Source organism: Lethenteron reissneri, unplaced genomic scaffold, assembly GCF_015708825.2.
Source record: "Lethenteron reissneri isolate LAM-NWPU_2019-01 unplaced genomic scaffold, ASM1570882v1 scaffold_78, whole genome shotgun sequence".
NCBI classification, from domain to species: Eukaryota; Metazoa; Chordata; class Hyperoartia; order Petromyzontiformes; family Petromyzontidae; genus Lethenteron; species Lethenteron reissneri.
In genome coordinates this window covers 80,428-94,489 of record NW_026892307.1, presented here as the reverse complement: position 1 = coordinate 94,489, position 14,062 = coordinate 80,428, and the positions used below count along the sequence as shown (strand labels likewise).

The 14,062-nt window shown below is 55.0% G+C and overlaps 1 protein-coding gene across 1 annotated transcript in view; it reads right to left on the bottom strand.

Annotated features, from left to right (window-relative positions):
* The window catches only part of LOC133340130 (amyloid-beta A4 protein-like), a 45,435-nt gene extending 32,069 nt beyond the window's left edge, over positions 1 to 13,366 (bottom strand). The window contains 2 exon segments of the mRNA XM_061548187.1: positions 7,021 to 7,191; positions 13,170 to 13,366. Of these exon segments, the coding sequence (XP_061404171.1) occupies positions 7,021 to 7,191; positions 13,170 to 13,223 (225 nt within the window). The 5' untranslated portion in view covers positions 13,224 to 13,366.
* Between the last annotated feature and the right edge of the window lie 696 nt (positions 13,367 to 14,062).

The window sequence follows — 14,062 nt, the reverse complement described above, 5'->3', positions numbered from 1 at the left end:
GCTAGGTGAGTGGCTAGGTGAGTGGCTAGGTGAGTGGCTAGGTGAGCGAGTGGCTAGGTGAGTGGCTAGGTGAGTGGCTAGGTAAGCGAGTGGCTAGGTGAGTGGCTAGGTGAGCGGCTAGGTGAGTGGCTAGGTGAGCGGCTAGGTGAGCAGCTAGGTGAGCGGCTAGGTGAGTGGCTAGGTGAGTGGCTAGGTGAGTGGCTAGGTGAGTGGCTAGGTGAGTGGCTAGGTGAGCGGCTAGGCGAGTGGCTAGGTGAGTGGCTAGGTGAGTGGCTAGGTGAGTGGCTAGGTGAGTGGCTAGGTGAGCGAGTGGCTAGGTGAGTGGCTAGGTGAGTGGCTAGGTGAGCGGCTAGGTGAGCAGCTAGGTGAGTGGCTAGGTGAGTGGCTAGGTGAGTGGCTAGGTGAGTGGCTAGATGAGTGGCTAGGTGAGTGGCTAGGTGAGTGGCTAGGTGAGTGGCTAGGTGAGCGGCTAGGCGAGCGGCTAGGCGAGCGGCTAGGCGAGTGGCTAGGCGAGTGGCTAGGCGAGTGGCTAGGTGAGCGGCTAGGTGAGCGGCCTAGGTGAGCGGCTAGGTGAGCGGCTAGGTGAGCGGCTAGGTGAGCGGCTAGGTGAGTGGCTAGGTGAGTGGCTAGGTGAGTGGCTAGGTGAGTGGCTAGGTGAGTGGCTAGGTGAGTGGCTAGGTGAGTGGCTAGGTGAGTGGCTAGGTGAGTGGCTAGGTGAGTGGCTAGGTGAGTGGCTAGGTGAGCGGCTAGGTGAGCGGCTAGGTGAGCGGCTAGGTGAGCGGCTAGGTGAGCGGCTAGGTGAGCGGCTAGGTGAGCGGCTAGGTGAGCAAGTGGCTAGGTGAGTGGCTAGGTGAGTGACTAGGTGAGTGGCTAGGTGAGCGGCTAGGTGAGCGAGTGGCTAGATGAGTGGCTAGGTGAGTGGCTAGGTGAGTGGCTAGGTGAGTGGCTAGGTGAGCGAGGTGGCTAGGTGAGTGGCTAGGTGAGTGGCTAGGTGAGCGAGTGGCTAGGTGAGTGGCTAGGTGAGCGGCTAGGTGAGTGGCTAGGTGAGCGGCTAGGTGAGCAGCTAGGTGAGGCGAGCGGCTAGGTGAGTGGCTAGGTGAGTGGCTAGGGTGAGCGGCTAGGTGAGTGGCTAGGTGAGTGGCTAGGTGAGCGGCTAGGTGAGTGGCTAGGTGAGCGGCTAGGTGAGCGGCTAGGCGAGCGGCTAGGTGAGTGGCTGGGTGAGTGGCTAGGTGAGTGGCTGGGTGAGTGAGTGGCTAGGTGAGTGGCTAGGTGAGCGGCTAGGTGAGCAGCTAGGTGAGCGAGTGGCTAGGTGAGTGGCTAGGTGAGTGGCTAGGTGAGTGGCTAGGTGAGCGAGTGGCTAGGTGAGTGGCTAGGTGAGTGGCTAGGTGAGTGGCTAGGTGAGCGGCTAGGTGAGCGGCTAGGTGAGCGGCTAAGTGAGCGAGTGGCTAGCTGAGTGGCTAGCTGAGTGGCTAGGTGAGCGGCTAGGTGAGCGGCTAGGTGAGCGGCTAGGTGAGCGGCTAGGTGAGCGGCTAGGTGAGCGGCTAGGTGAGCGGCTGGGTGAGTGGCTGGGTGAGTGGCTAGGTGAGTGGCTGGGTGAGTGGCTAGGTGAGCGGCTAGGTGAGTGGCTAGGTGAGTGGCTAGGTGAGTGGCTAGGTGAGTGGCTGGGTGAGTGGCTAGGTGAGCGAGTGGCTAGGTGAGTGGCTAGGTGAGTGGCGAGGTGAGCGGCTAGGTGAGTGGCTAGGTGAGTGGCTGGGTGAGTGGCTAGGTGAGTGGCTGGGTGAGTGGCTAGGTGAGCGAGTGGCTAGGTGAGTGGCTAGGTGAGTGGCTAGGTGAGTGGCTGGGTGAGTAGGTGAGTGGGTGAGTGGGTGAGTGGCTAGGTGAGCGGCTAGGCGAGTGGCCAGGTGAGTAGGTGAGTGGGTGAATGGCTAGGTGAGCGGCTAGGCGAGTGGCCGGGTGAGTGGGTGAGTGAGTGGCTGGGTAGTGGCTGGGTGAGCGAGTAGCTGAGTGGCTAGGTGAGTGGCTAGGTGAGCGGCTAGGTGAGCGGCTAGGTGAGCGGCTAGGTGAGCGGCTAGGTGAGCGGCTCGGTGAGCGGCTCGGTGAGCGGCTAGGTGAGCGGCTAGGTGAGTGGCTAGGTGAGTGGCTAGGTGAGCGGCTAGGTGAGCGGCTAGGTGAGCGGCTAGGTGAGCGGCTAGGTGAGGGCGTAGTGGCTAGGTGAGTGGCTAGTGAGTGGCTAGGTGAGTGGCTAGGTGAGTGGCTAGGTGAGTGGCTAGGTGAGCGGCTAGGTGAGCGGCTAGGTGAGCGGCTAGGTGAGTGGCTAGGTGAGCGAGTGGCTAGGTGAGTGGCTAGGTGAGCGAGTAGCTGAGTGGCTAGGTGATTGGCTAGGTGAGTGGCTAGGTGAGTGGCTAGGTGAGTGGCTAGGTGAGTGGCTAGGTGAGTGGCTAGGTGAGTGGCTAGGTGAGCGAGTAGCTGAGTGGCTAGGTGAGTGGCTAGATGAGTGGCTAGGTGAGTGGCTAGGTGAGTGGCTAGGTGAGCGAGTGGCTAGGTGAGTGGCTAGGTGAGTGGCTAGGTGAGTGGCTAGGTGAGTGGCTAGGTGAGCGAGCGGCTAGGTGAGTGGCTAGGTGAGCGGCTAGGTGAGTGGCTAGGTGAGTGGCTAGGTGAGTGGCTAGGTGAGTGGCTAGGTGAGTGGCTAGGTGAGCGGCTAGGTGAGCGAGTGGCTAGGTGAGTGGCTAGGTGAGTGGCTGAGTGGCTGGGTGAGTAGGTGAGTGGGTGAGTGGCTAGGTGAGCGGCTAGGCGAGTGGCCGGGTGAGCGGGTGAGTGAGTGGCTAGGTGAGTGGCTGGGTGAGCGAGTAGCTGAGTGGCTAGGTGAGCGGCTAGGTGAGCGGCTAGGTGAGCGGCTAGGTGAGCGGCTAGGTGAGCGGCTAGGTGAGCGGCTCGGTGAGCGGCTAGGTGAGCGGCTAGGTGAGCGAGTAGCTGAGCGGCTAGGTGAGCGGCTAGGTGAGCGGCTAGGTGAGCGGCTAGGTGAGCGGCTAGGTGAGCGGCTAGGTGAGCGGCTAGGTGAGCGGCTAGGTGAGCGGCTAGGTGAGCGGCTAGGTGAGCGGCTAGGTGAGCGGCTAGGTGAGCGGCTAGGTGAGCGGCTAGGTGAGCGGCTAGGTGAGCGGCTAGGTGAGCGGCTAGGTGAGTGGCTAGGTGAGTGGCTAGGTGAGTGGCTAGGTGAGTGGCTAGGTGAGCGGCTAGGTGAGCGGCTAGGTGAGTGGCTAGGTGAGTGGCTAAGTGAGTGGCTAGGTGAGTGGCTAGGTGAGCGGCTAGGTGAGCGGCTAGGTGAGCGGCTAGGTGAGCGGCTAGGTGAGCGGCTAGGTGAGCGAGTGGCTAGGTGAGTGGCTAGGTGAGCGAGTAGCTGAGTGGCTAGGTGAGTGGCTAGGTGAGTGGCTAGGTGAGTGGCTAGGTGAGTGGCTAGGTGAGTGGCTAGGTGAGCGAGTGGCTAGGTGAGTGGCTAGGTGAGCGAGTAGCTGAGTGGCAAGGTGAGTGGCTAGGTGAGTGGCTAGGTGAGTGGCTAGGTGAGCGAGTGGCTAGGTGAGTGGCTAGGTGAGTGGCTAGGTGAGTGGCTAGGTGAGTGGCTAGGTGAGTGGCTAGGTGAGTGGCTAGGTGAGTGGCTAGGTGAGTGGCTAGGTGAGCGAGCGGCTAGGTGAGTGGCTAGGTGAGCGGCTAGGTGAGTGGCTAGGTGAGTGGCTAGGTGAGTGGCTAGGTGAGCGGCTAGGTGAGCGAGTGGCTAGGTGAGTGGCTGAGTGGCTGGGTGAGTAGGTGAGTGGGTGAGTGGCTAGGTGAGCGGCTAGGCGAGTGGCTAGGTGAGTGGCTGGGTGAGTGGCTGGGTGAGTGGCTAGGTGAGTGGCTGGGTGAGTGGCTAGGTGAGCGGCTAGGTGAGTGGCTAGGTGAGTGGCTAGGTGAGTGGCTAGGTGAGTGGCTGGGTGAGTGGCTAGGTGAGCGAGTGGCTAGGTGAGTGGCTAGGTGAGTGGCTAGGTGAGCGGCTAGGTGAGTGGCTAGGTGAGTGGCTGGGTGAGTGGCTAGGTGAGTGGCTGGGTGAGTGGCTAGGTGAGCGAGTGGCTAGGTGAGTGGCTAGGTGAGTGGCTAGGTGAGTGGCTGGGTGAGTAGGTGAGTGGGTGAGTGGCTAGGTGAGCGGCTAGGCGAGTGGCCAGGTGAGTAGGTGAGTGGGTGAATGGCTAGGTGAGCGGCTAGGCGAGTGGCCGGGTGAGTGGGTGAGTGAGTGGCTGGGTGAGTGGCTGGGTGAGCGAGTAGCTGAGTGGCTAGGTGAGTGGCTAGGTGAGCGGCTAGGTGAGCGGCTAGGTGAGCGGCTAGGTGAGCGGCTAGGTGAGCGGCTAGGTGAGCGGCTCGGTGAGCGGCTAGGTGAGCGGCTAGGTGAGCGGCTAGGTGAGTGGCTAGGTGAGCGGCTAGGTGAGCGGCTAGGTGAGCGGCTAGGTGAGCGGCTAGGTGAGCGGCTAGGTGAGCGGCTAGGTGAGTGGCTAGGTGAGCGGCTAGGTGAGCGGCTAGGTGAGCGGCTAGGTGAGTGGCTAGGTGAGTGGCTATGTGAGTGGCTAGGTGAGTGGCTAGGTGAGCGGCTAGGTGAGCGGCTAGGTGAGCGGCTAGGTGAGTGGCTAGGTGAGCGAGTGGCTAGGTGAGTGGCTAGGTGAGCGAGTAGCTGAGTGACTAGGTGAGTGGCTAGGTGAGTGGCTAGGTGAGTGGCTAGGTGAGTGGCTAGGTGAGTGGCTAGGAGTGCTAGGTGAGTGGCTAGGTGAGTGGCTAGGTGAGCGAGTAGCTGAGTGGCTAGGTGAGTGGCTAGGTGAGTGGCTAGGTGAGTGGCTAGGTGAGTGGCTAGGTGAGCGAGTGGCTAGGTGAGTGGCTAGGTGAGTGGCTAGGTGAGTGGCTAGGTGAGTGGCTAGGTGAGCGAGCGGCTAGGTGAGTGGCTAGGTGAGCGGCTAGGTGAGTGGCTAGGTGAGTGGCTAGGTGAGTGGCTAGGTGAGTGGCTAGGTGAGCGGCTAGGTGAGCGAGTGGCTAGGTGAGTGGCTAGGTGAGTGGCTGAGTGGCTGGGTGAGTAGGTGAGTGGGTGAGTGGCTAGGTGAGCGGCTAGGCGAGTGGCCGGGTGAGTGGGTGAGTGAGTGGTTAGGTGAGTGGCTGGGTGAGCGAGTAGCTGAGTGGCTAGGTGAGTGGCTAGGTGAGCGGCTAGGTGAGCGGCTAGGTGAGCGGCTAGGTGAGCGGCTAGGTGAGCGGCTAGGTGAGCGGCTAGGTGAGCGGCTCGGTGAGCGGCTAGGTGAGCGGCTAGGTGAGCGAGTAGCTGAGCGGCTAGGTGAGCGGCTAGGTGAGCGGCTAGGTGAGCGGCTAGGTGAGCGGCTAGGTGAGCGGCTAGGTGAGCGGCTAGGTGAGTGGCTAGGTGAGTGGCTAGGTGAGTGGCTAGGTGAGCGGCTAGGTGAGCGGCTAGGTGAGCGGCTAGGTGAGTGGCTAGGTGAGCGAGTGGCTAGGTGAGTGGCTAGGTGAGCGAGTAGCTGAGTGGCTAGGTGAGTGGCTAGGTGAGTGGCTAGGTGAGTGGCTAGGTGAGTGGCTAGGTGAGTGGCTAGGTGAGTGGCTAGGTGAGCGAGTAGCTGAGTGGCTAGGTGAGTGGCTAGATGAGTGGCTAGGTGAGTGGCTAGGTGAGTGGCTAGGTGAGCGAGTGGCTAGGTGAGTGGCTAGGTGAGTGGCTAGGTGAGTGGCTAGGTGAGTGGCTAGGTGAGGTGGCTAGGTGAGCGAGCGGCTAGGTGAGTGGCTAGGTGAGCGGCTAGGTGAGTGGCTAGGTGAGTGGCTAGTGAGTGCTAGGTGAGTGGCTAGGTGAGCGGCTAGGTGAGCGAGTGGCTAGGTGAGTGGCTAGGTGAGTGGCTGAGTGGCTGGTGTGAGTAGGTGAGTGGGTGAGTGGCTAGGTGAGCGGCTAGGCGAGTGGCCGGGTGAGTGGGTGAGGTGATGTGGTTAGGTGAGTGGCTGGGTGAGCGAGTAGCTGAGTGGCTAGGTGAGTGGCTAGGTGAGCGGCTAGGTGAGCGGCTAGGTGAGCGGCTAGGTGAGCGGCTAGGTGAGCGGCTAGGTGAGGCGGCTCGGTGAGCGGCTAGGTGAGCGGCTAGGTGAGCGAGTAGCTGAGCGGCTAGGTGAGCGGCTAGGTGAGCGGCTAGGTGAGCGGCTAGGTGAGCGGCTAGGTGAGCGGCTAGGTGAGCGGCTAGGTGAGCGGCTAGGTGAGCGGCTAGGTGAGCGGCTAGGTGAGCGGCTAGGTGAGGCGGCTAGGTGAGCGGCTAGGTGAGCGGCTAGGTGAGCGGCTAGGTGAGCGGCTAGGTGAGCGGCTAGGTGAGCGGCTAGGTGAGTGGCTAGGTGAGTGGCTAGGTGAGTGGCTAGGTGAGCGGCTAGGTGAGCGGCTAGGTGAGTGGCTAGGTGAGTGGCTAAGTGAGTGGCTAGGTGAGTGGCTAGGTGAGCGGCTAGGTGAGCGGCTAGGTGAGCGGCTAGGTGAGCGGCTAGGTGAGCGAGTGGCTAGGTGAGTGGCTAGGTGAGCGAGTAGCTGAGTGGCTAGGTGAGTGGCTAGGTGAGTGGCTAGGTGAGTGGCTAGGTGAGTGGCTAGGTGAGCGAGTGGCTAGGTGAGTGGCTAGGTGAGCGAGTAGCTGAGTGGCTAGGTGAGTGGCTAGGTGAGTGGCTAGGTGAGCGAGTGGCTAGGTGAGTGGCTAGGTGAGTGGCTAGGTGAGTGGCTAGGTGAGTGGCTAGGTGAGTGGCTAGGTGAGTGGCTAGGTGAGCGAGCGGCTAGGTGAGTGGCTAGGTGAGCGGCTAGGTGAGTGGCTAGGTGAGTGGCTAGGTGAGTGGCTAGGTGAGCGGCTAGGTGAGCGAGTGGCTAGGTGAGTGGCTGAGTGGCTGGGTGAGTAGGTGAGTGGGTGAGTGGCTAGGTGAGCGGCTAGGCGAGTGGCCGGGTGAGTAAGTGAGTGGGCGAGTGGCTGGGTGAGTGGCTGGGTGAGTAGGTGAGTGTCTCACCTGCTGGCAGTAAGCGAGTATGTCCTGTCTGGTAGCCAGGCAGCTGGTGACCCCGCTGGGGTCAGGCTGCCAGCGCCCAGTGTCCAGGCCCAGGTGCATGTTCAGCTTGCCGCAGAACATCGCCACCTGGGGCTCGGCCAAGCTCAGCGTGGCCGAGTGGCAGGCAGTAGCCTACACGGGGAGAGGGAGGGAGGGGGGAAGGAGGGGGTAGGGAGGGGGGAGAGGGGGGAGGGAGGGGGTAGGAAGGGGAAAGAGAGGTGGGGAGGGAGGGGGGAGAGATATGCACTGAGGTATAAAGTCAAATTCGTACACAGATAAAAGAGATGGGGATACAGATACATAGACAGTCGAGAGCGCTGTGTTTATTGAGATATAGTAATGCAAAGATACAAAGAAAGTTGTATATGGGTATATCGAATGCAAATATGCTTGGATATTTAGCATGGTCAGCTACGTACTGTGCGGAAGAAGTTCAACACACACACACATTAGCACGGTTGGCTACATTACGGTGCGAAAGAAGTTCAACGTACATACAGCACGGTTGGCTACGTATGGTGTCAAAGAAGTTAACCGTACATAGATACAAACTGCACGTAGCCAACCAAGCGAATCGGAGCCGTTAATGCAGAGAGAGAGCTATGCATGCGTATACAGAGACATTAGTATAGTCATACTAACGAGACAGTGGAAGTTGGTAATAAAGAAAGTGCCTGTGCCTCTTATAAACTCTGGCTCTGAATCGTTGACGCTACATTAGCACACGCTCTCTCCACAGTAGCTCACAGCCTCGGCCTGTACACACGACACTGGCTGTAACAACACCGACGGCGCCGACTCAGACAGCCAACTGCTGCCCTTCACAGCGCATTATCGAGCGGAGACGTTTAGTGACGATGGAGCCCTGAGCTCCCCCCCACTCTCGGCTCCTTTTATGTGGAGATGCCTTACTGTTTCATTTCTGATATAGAGGCGTAAATGTGGTGACCACAATTCTGCACTCTTGAGCCAACATACATGATGCATGCGCATTATGCAGGGCCATTGATCTTGTCCTTCCTGTCCATTGTGTGTATTAAAATAGCCGTACCAACGGTAATCCCTATTGAAGCATGGTGGCTTGTATAGGCATGCATTTAAACAACGTATTATTTGATGATTCGCTTCCACGCAGCAGTAAGTCGGTAGCTATCCGAACGGTTAAAACATTTTTATTCCTTTCAATTTCGATAGATTCTCTAATTAGTCTTGGCCAGTAGTAACTAGTTTTGCACAGAACTTCAACATTATCAAAATTGACTGTAAAATCTTGACTAAAAGATTTCGTGACCGCAGGAATTCACATTCTTGGATCTTTCGGTAAAGTCACGTAGATAGGATCAAAGAAAATAACAAATTGTAATTTTTTTGAGTGTCCTTGTTGGCACGTTTATTCTGCTACTGATGACAGTTGTATCTGCGAGTATTCAATATTTATTTGGTGTTCTCGATAATTCGCGTGCCATTGAGCCGACTTACAGATTAACCGCGGCGCCTGAGATTTTTACATGAAATGAATAACTAGTGGTGTTTTTAACCTTAAAAGGCCACATTAGTAATCTAAAAACAGTTAGACAACATTGTCATCCCTTGTCAATGTGTTACTACAAGTCACACCCAGTGCTTAAAACGAACCAATGTATTGCTCCAGTTAATCTGATGTCCAAGCGATAGCCTCTACAGTACAGGAGTTACCATAGCTTTACAAAAGTGGGTGGCGGAGTTTGATTGATGTCTGATTGGCTGTGGCTCAGCTATTATCCACTTAGAGGGCCGAGTTTGATTGATGTCTGATTGGCTCTGGCTCTGCTGTCATCCACTCAGTGGGCCAAGTCTTCTGCGGGGCATGAGCCAGGAAGGTTTTATTTGTATTATTATCACCGAGCAGGAGCATCTTCCATCGCTCAATCGTCAAGTTATTAGTTCTGAATCGACAGAGTAATGATCACCACAAGCGTGCGCCATCACTTCGAGCGACTTACGCGATCATTCATTCGCGAGTTTTAATTTACCGACTCTGTGCGTTCGACAGGGAAACTTAAACGTGTTTTTATACCCCGGCAATAGCGGTTTTGTGGCGTGGAGATCCGCGATTTTAACCCTGTCATTAGCCGGGATAATCGAACATCTACTCTGAAAACCAAATGATCACCAACCCTGACCAAGGCAAAGCCCACGGAGGTTGACGACTAAGAAAAATAACATTTTCAGAAGCGCACCTGGCCATCGCGCCTGTGATGGCCGCTAAACAGAAGTGGCTTATCATTATCGATGGTCATAACGCGGACACTTGTAGCACGCGCAAAATAATCTATCAACTGCTTGTCGATTCTAAATGTGGGCGGGGGAAAAGCCGGAGGACCCAGAGTAAAAAAAATCCGTGCATCACGATTGTGGTGGACCAGAGGGCAATGCCAAAATGCAACCAATACAAGGACAATGCACACAAGCAAGGTCACTGTGGAAATTTATACACAAATACCCCGTAGACGCACTACACAGAGACCCATAGACTCATCACACAGAGACTCATAGATTCATCACACAGAGACCAATAGACCCACCACGCAGCTACCAATAGACTCATCACACATAGACCCATAGACTCATCATACATAGACCCATAGGCTCACTACACAGACCCATAGACTCACTTGAGAACCATCGACTCACCACACAGAGACCCATAGACTCATCACAGACACCCATAGACTCAACACACAGTGACTCATAAACCCATCATGCAGAGACCCATAGACTCACAACACAGAGACCCATACTCACCAGACAGACCCATACTCGCCATGCAGGCTCATCACAGAGACCCGTAGACTCATCACAGGGAGCCAGACTCACACTCTCACCCTCACACACAGACACTCACACCCTCAAACACTGTCAGACTCTCACAGCCACTCACTCACACACTTAATCCATCATTTCCGCTGTGTCCCTAATCCCTGATGCCTGGGGGGTCATGGAGCTTAGACGGTGGAATCCTAATCCTGCACCTGGCAAGAGAGATGGAGAGATCTGTGTGCATGTCTTTGTCTTGCGTGTCTGTCTGTGTGTGGGTGGCAGGATTGGAATGATTCCCTGATGGTCCCCTCTTCAAGAACGGGGAACCGCACAAACTGTGGCAACTACAGGGGCATCTCCGTCCTCAGTGTGAGGCCGGGAAAGATCCTGGCAAGGATTATTCAACATCGCCTTGCCAGGCACGCTGAGGAGAAGCTTGCGGAGCCCCAATGTGGTTTCGGGAAAGGGCGGTCCCCTACACAGATGCCATTTTTTTTGTCCGTCTGCTACAGCAGAGGTGTAGGGAATCCCAACAAGACCTACAGCTCTGCTTTATTGACCTGGTCAAGGCCTATGATACCATCAGTAGGCCTGGGCTCTGGATTGTTCTTCGTGCTTTTTTGAGTCTCTGACTCTCTGCTCACAATCATTAAGAACCTTAATAATAGTAAAGCTAGGAGTCAGGAGCCATTCCCTGTTAACCTTCGGGTGTGACAAGGATATCGTCTGGCTCCCACGTTATTTAACATCTATTTTGACCACGTAGTTCATCAAGTCTTCCATGGCTGTACCGGAGGAATTTTCATCTGGTATAGATACAATGTGATGCTGATCGATGCCTGGGTGCGGTCGAGGGATGGCTCTCCATTGCTCAACCACGTTATGTATGCCGATGATCTGGTAATTGCTGCTCACTCAGAAGAGGCGTTGGAGGCGCTGCTGCTGAACCTGCAGCTTGCCACTAAGAGGTGGGGTCTTTCCATCAGCCCCACCAAAACTAAGCACCTGCCTGGGTACTTAGTATCATTAGACACTCCACCCCCACAACTCCCAATCGGTGATGGGGCAGTTGTGGAGAGTAGAGAGTTTCCCATACCTGGGCAGTGTGCTCATGACCGGCTCCGGTTTAACAGCAGAGGTCTCACTCCGAATCAGTCGAGCAGAAATATATTTTCATCGGCTGTGTAATGCTGTGTGGAAGCTACCGGGTCTGTCGCTCCACACGAAGCTTCAGGTCTTCTCGGGCACAGTCGTGCCCTCCCTTCTCTACGCTTGTGAAACATAGACTTCTCTAATGGAACATCTTTGCCGGTTAGAAACATCCAGGCTGGCCTGCCTATGATCCATCCTGGGTTTACCCAGGCTGGATTGTGTGAGGAGCTCACAAATCCTTGAAAGATCTGGGCAAAATCCCATCGGTGAGTTCCTCCGGCAGGCAAGGCTGCGTTGGCTGGGTCATGTAGCCCGCATGCTCAGCCACCGCATGCCTAAACAGCTATTGTTCGACCAGATCAAGGAGGCTAAACGGGCGCGGCACGGGCTAGAGAAGAGATGGAGTGATGTGGTACAGGAGGACGTGGAGCCGAGTGGACTTGCCGATGACTGGTACCAGCGGTGTCAAGATCGGCCTCTGTGGAGGAGGCTCGTGAAGGACGCTACTGGGCAGTTGGAGGCAGTCGCCCTCCAGCAACAACGGAGGGCGGAGGAGCGGGGCTCACAACAACGAGCGGAGCACCAGGTCGCTAAAGCACAGCAAGTTGGCACAGTAGGGGGCACAGGTGGTGCATCAGCCAGTCATCTCAGTCAGTCGGCCTGTGGCACCTGGGTCTGCCCAGTGAGCTCCTGCCAGCGAGCGATTGACACTTCACGTGGCCTCAAGGTGCACATGGCCTGGCACAAGCGTCGTGGTGACGTCACCGCCACTTAGTGGCGAATGGCGGTTGTTGTTGGTGTGTGTCTAGTAGCTGGTGTAGCGGAAGTGGCGTAGTAAACATCGCCACTGGGGAGACAAAGGCGGCCGGGCGTGGTCCTGGCCCCCCACACCCTGTGTGTGCCACAGTGCTACTAACAGCACTTGCCCCGACAGCCTGCTACAGGCTACACGGGGGATCTTTGGTCTTTGTATTCATAGACATCGATAAATATTGATATCGATGCATACGTATTGCTGATACATATTGGTGCATACGACACGTATCAATAGATACCCATGTGTATGCAGTGATACATCAACAAAGGTAAGTAATGTTATACTTAGTGCAATGTATTAATGCGTAAAAATGCACACATTATTTTAACAGCAATACATACTGACATGCATCAATAGTGATACATATATCGATTAAGTATGGTAGATTAACAATGATATATTAATATATAACTTCATGTATTTAACGGCGATATCTTGACAACGATGCATTGATACATCTTATTGGGATATATTGATAGCTTTCTGAATAATATATCAATACATACCGTCATATTTTAGTACTATATTACCAGTGATATAGATACCTATGGCGACATATTTATAGATGAATACGTATATTGTGATATATTCATATATAGCGTGATATGAAACAATGAGGTATTAAGTGATACATTGTTAAATATATTGCATGCATTCATATATTATTGATTCGCTTATCGAATACAAAGCTATATCAACATGTAACGTTAAACAGAACGCGTGATATATTATTAACGTGTTATTATATTTAATATAGTAATGGGTTATTTTAAATCAATGATAAATACAAATATTAATTCGCATCTTGCGATAAGATTTAAATCGCGACACATTAACACAACGCATTTCATATGCAACGTGATCTTTAACGGTGATGTTATTCGATTTTGTTCTGATTTTGCAGAAATATTTATCTTGATATCGATACGCGTATCAAGTGACTTTAATGCGCATTTATAATAGCAATTAAATTCTGTCTTTGCGGATTTCATTATTAACACCGCAACAAAGGTGGCATTTACCCCTGTCGAGCCGAATGCACGGCCAACCAACCATTCGCAACAATTACTACAATGGCAATAGCAATGTTAATATTTTGCTCACACATTTTCATTTTATTGTTCATTGCAACGTAGGCGGCGGGGGAAGCGAACAAAAAAACATTCAAAAGGGGAAAAAAGACGGCTTCGAATGCACGCACCGCATCGCGAAGCGATCCCGAGATAAGCGAATTAACAGTCGCAACCGCCCCCCTCCCGCGGACGATGACATGTCAAGGAGCCCAATACAGAACGGGCGGCCATCATGGATCTAACGGAGCCTCCCCTCAGCCTCCTCGTACCGTGAGGAGGATGCCCAGCACGGCGCTCGCCAGCCGCCCCATCTGCGCCGCCATCGGATGCGCCGTGACAACGCGTCGACGGTGTCTGCCGGGTGGGTGCCGGGTGGCGATGCGAGCGCTCCTGCAAGAAGGATGGCGGCGGATTGTGGAAAATTCTCGCTGCCTCCTCACAGCGTCCTCCTGCTGCTGCTGCGCTGTGCGGCAATGGAGGGAGCCGCCGCCTCTCCCCCCCCCGGGGGGCAGCTCTGTCGCAGCGTGACGTCACCGACAGCCCAGGGACGCCTTCCTCATTGGTCGACGGCTTCTTTCCGGAAGATTTTGGTGTTTTTTTATTTGGCGGGGGGCCGGGGCACCCCCCCCCCCTCCCGCCATGTAAACACAATGGGTGACGTCATTCTTCCGGAAGATAGAAGAGTCTTCCCATCTTCCCAATCTTCCGGAAGACTCTTCCTATATTCCGTAAGATGGAAAGGTCTTCCGGAAGAAAGGAAGATAGGAAGATCGGAAAACTATTCCTATCTTTCGATTTAAAGCTTTCGTGACTGCAGGGATTCATATTCTTGGTTCATTCGGTAAAGTCACGTAGAAGGGAAATAATAAAATAATTAAAGTAAACAATACAATTATTACTATCTTCTTATCTTGCGTAGGATGGGGAGATCTTCCAGAAGATGGGGAGAGATGAAGAGTCTTCCCATCTCACCCGCCACTCCACCACCCCATATTAAAACAATGGGTGACATCATTATTCCGGACGATGTGAAGATAAGAATAGTCTCCCTCTCCTGGTGTACAGGAGGTCCTGGATTCGATCCCTGCTACGTGGAGTCTATGGGCAGTGTGGATATCAGATGTTAACTACCTCTCCTGGTGTACAGGAGGTCCTGGGTTCG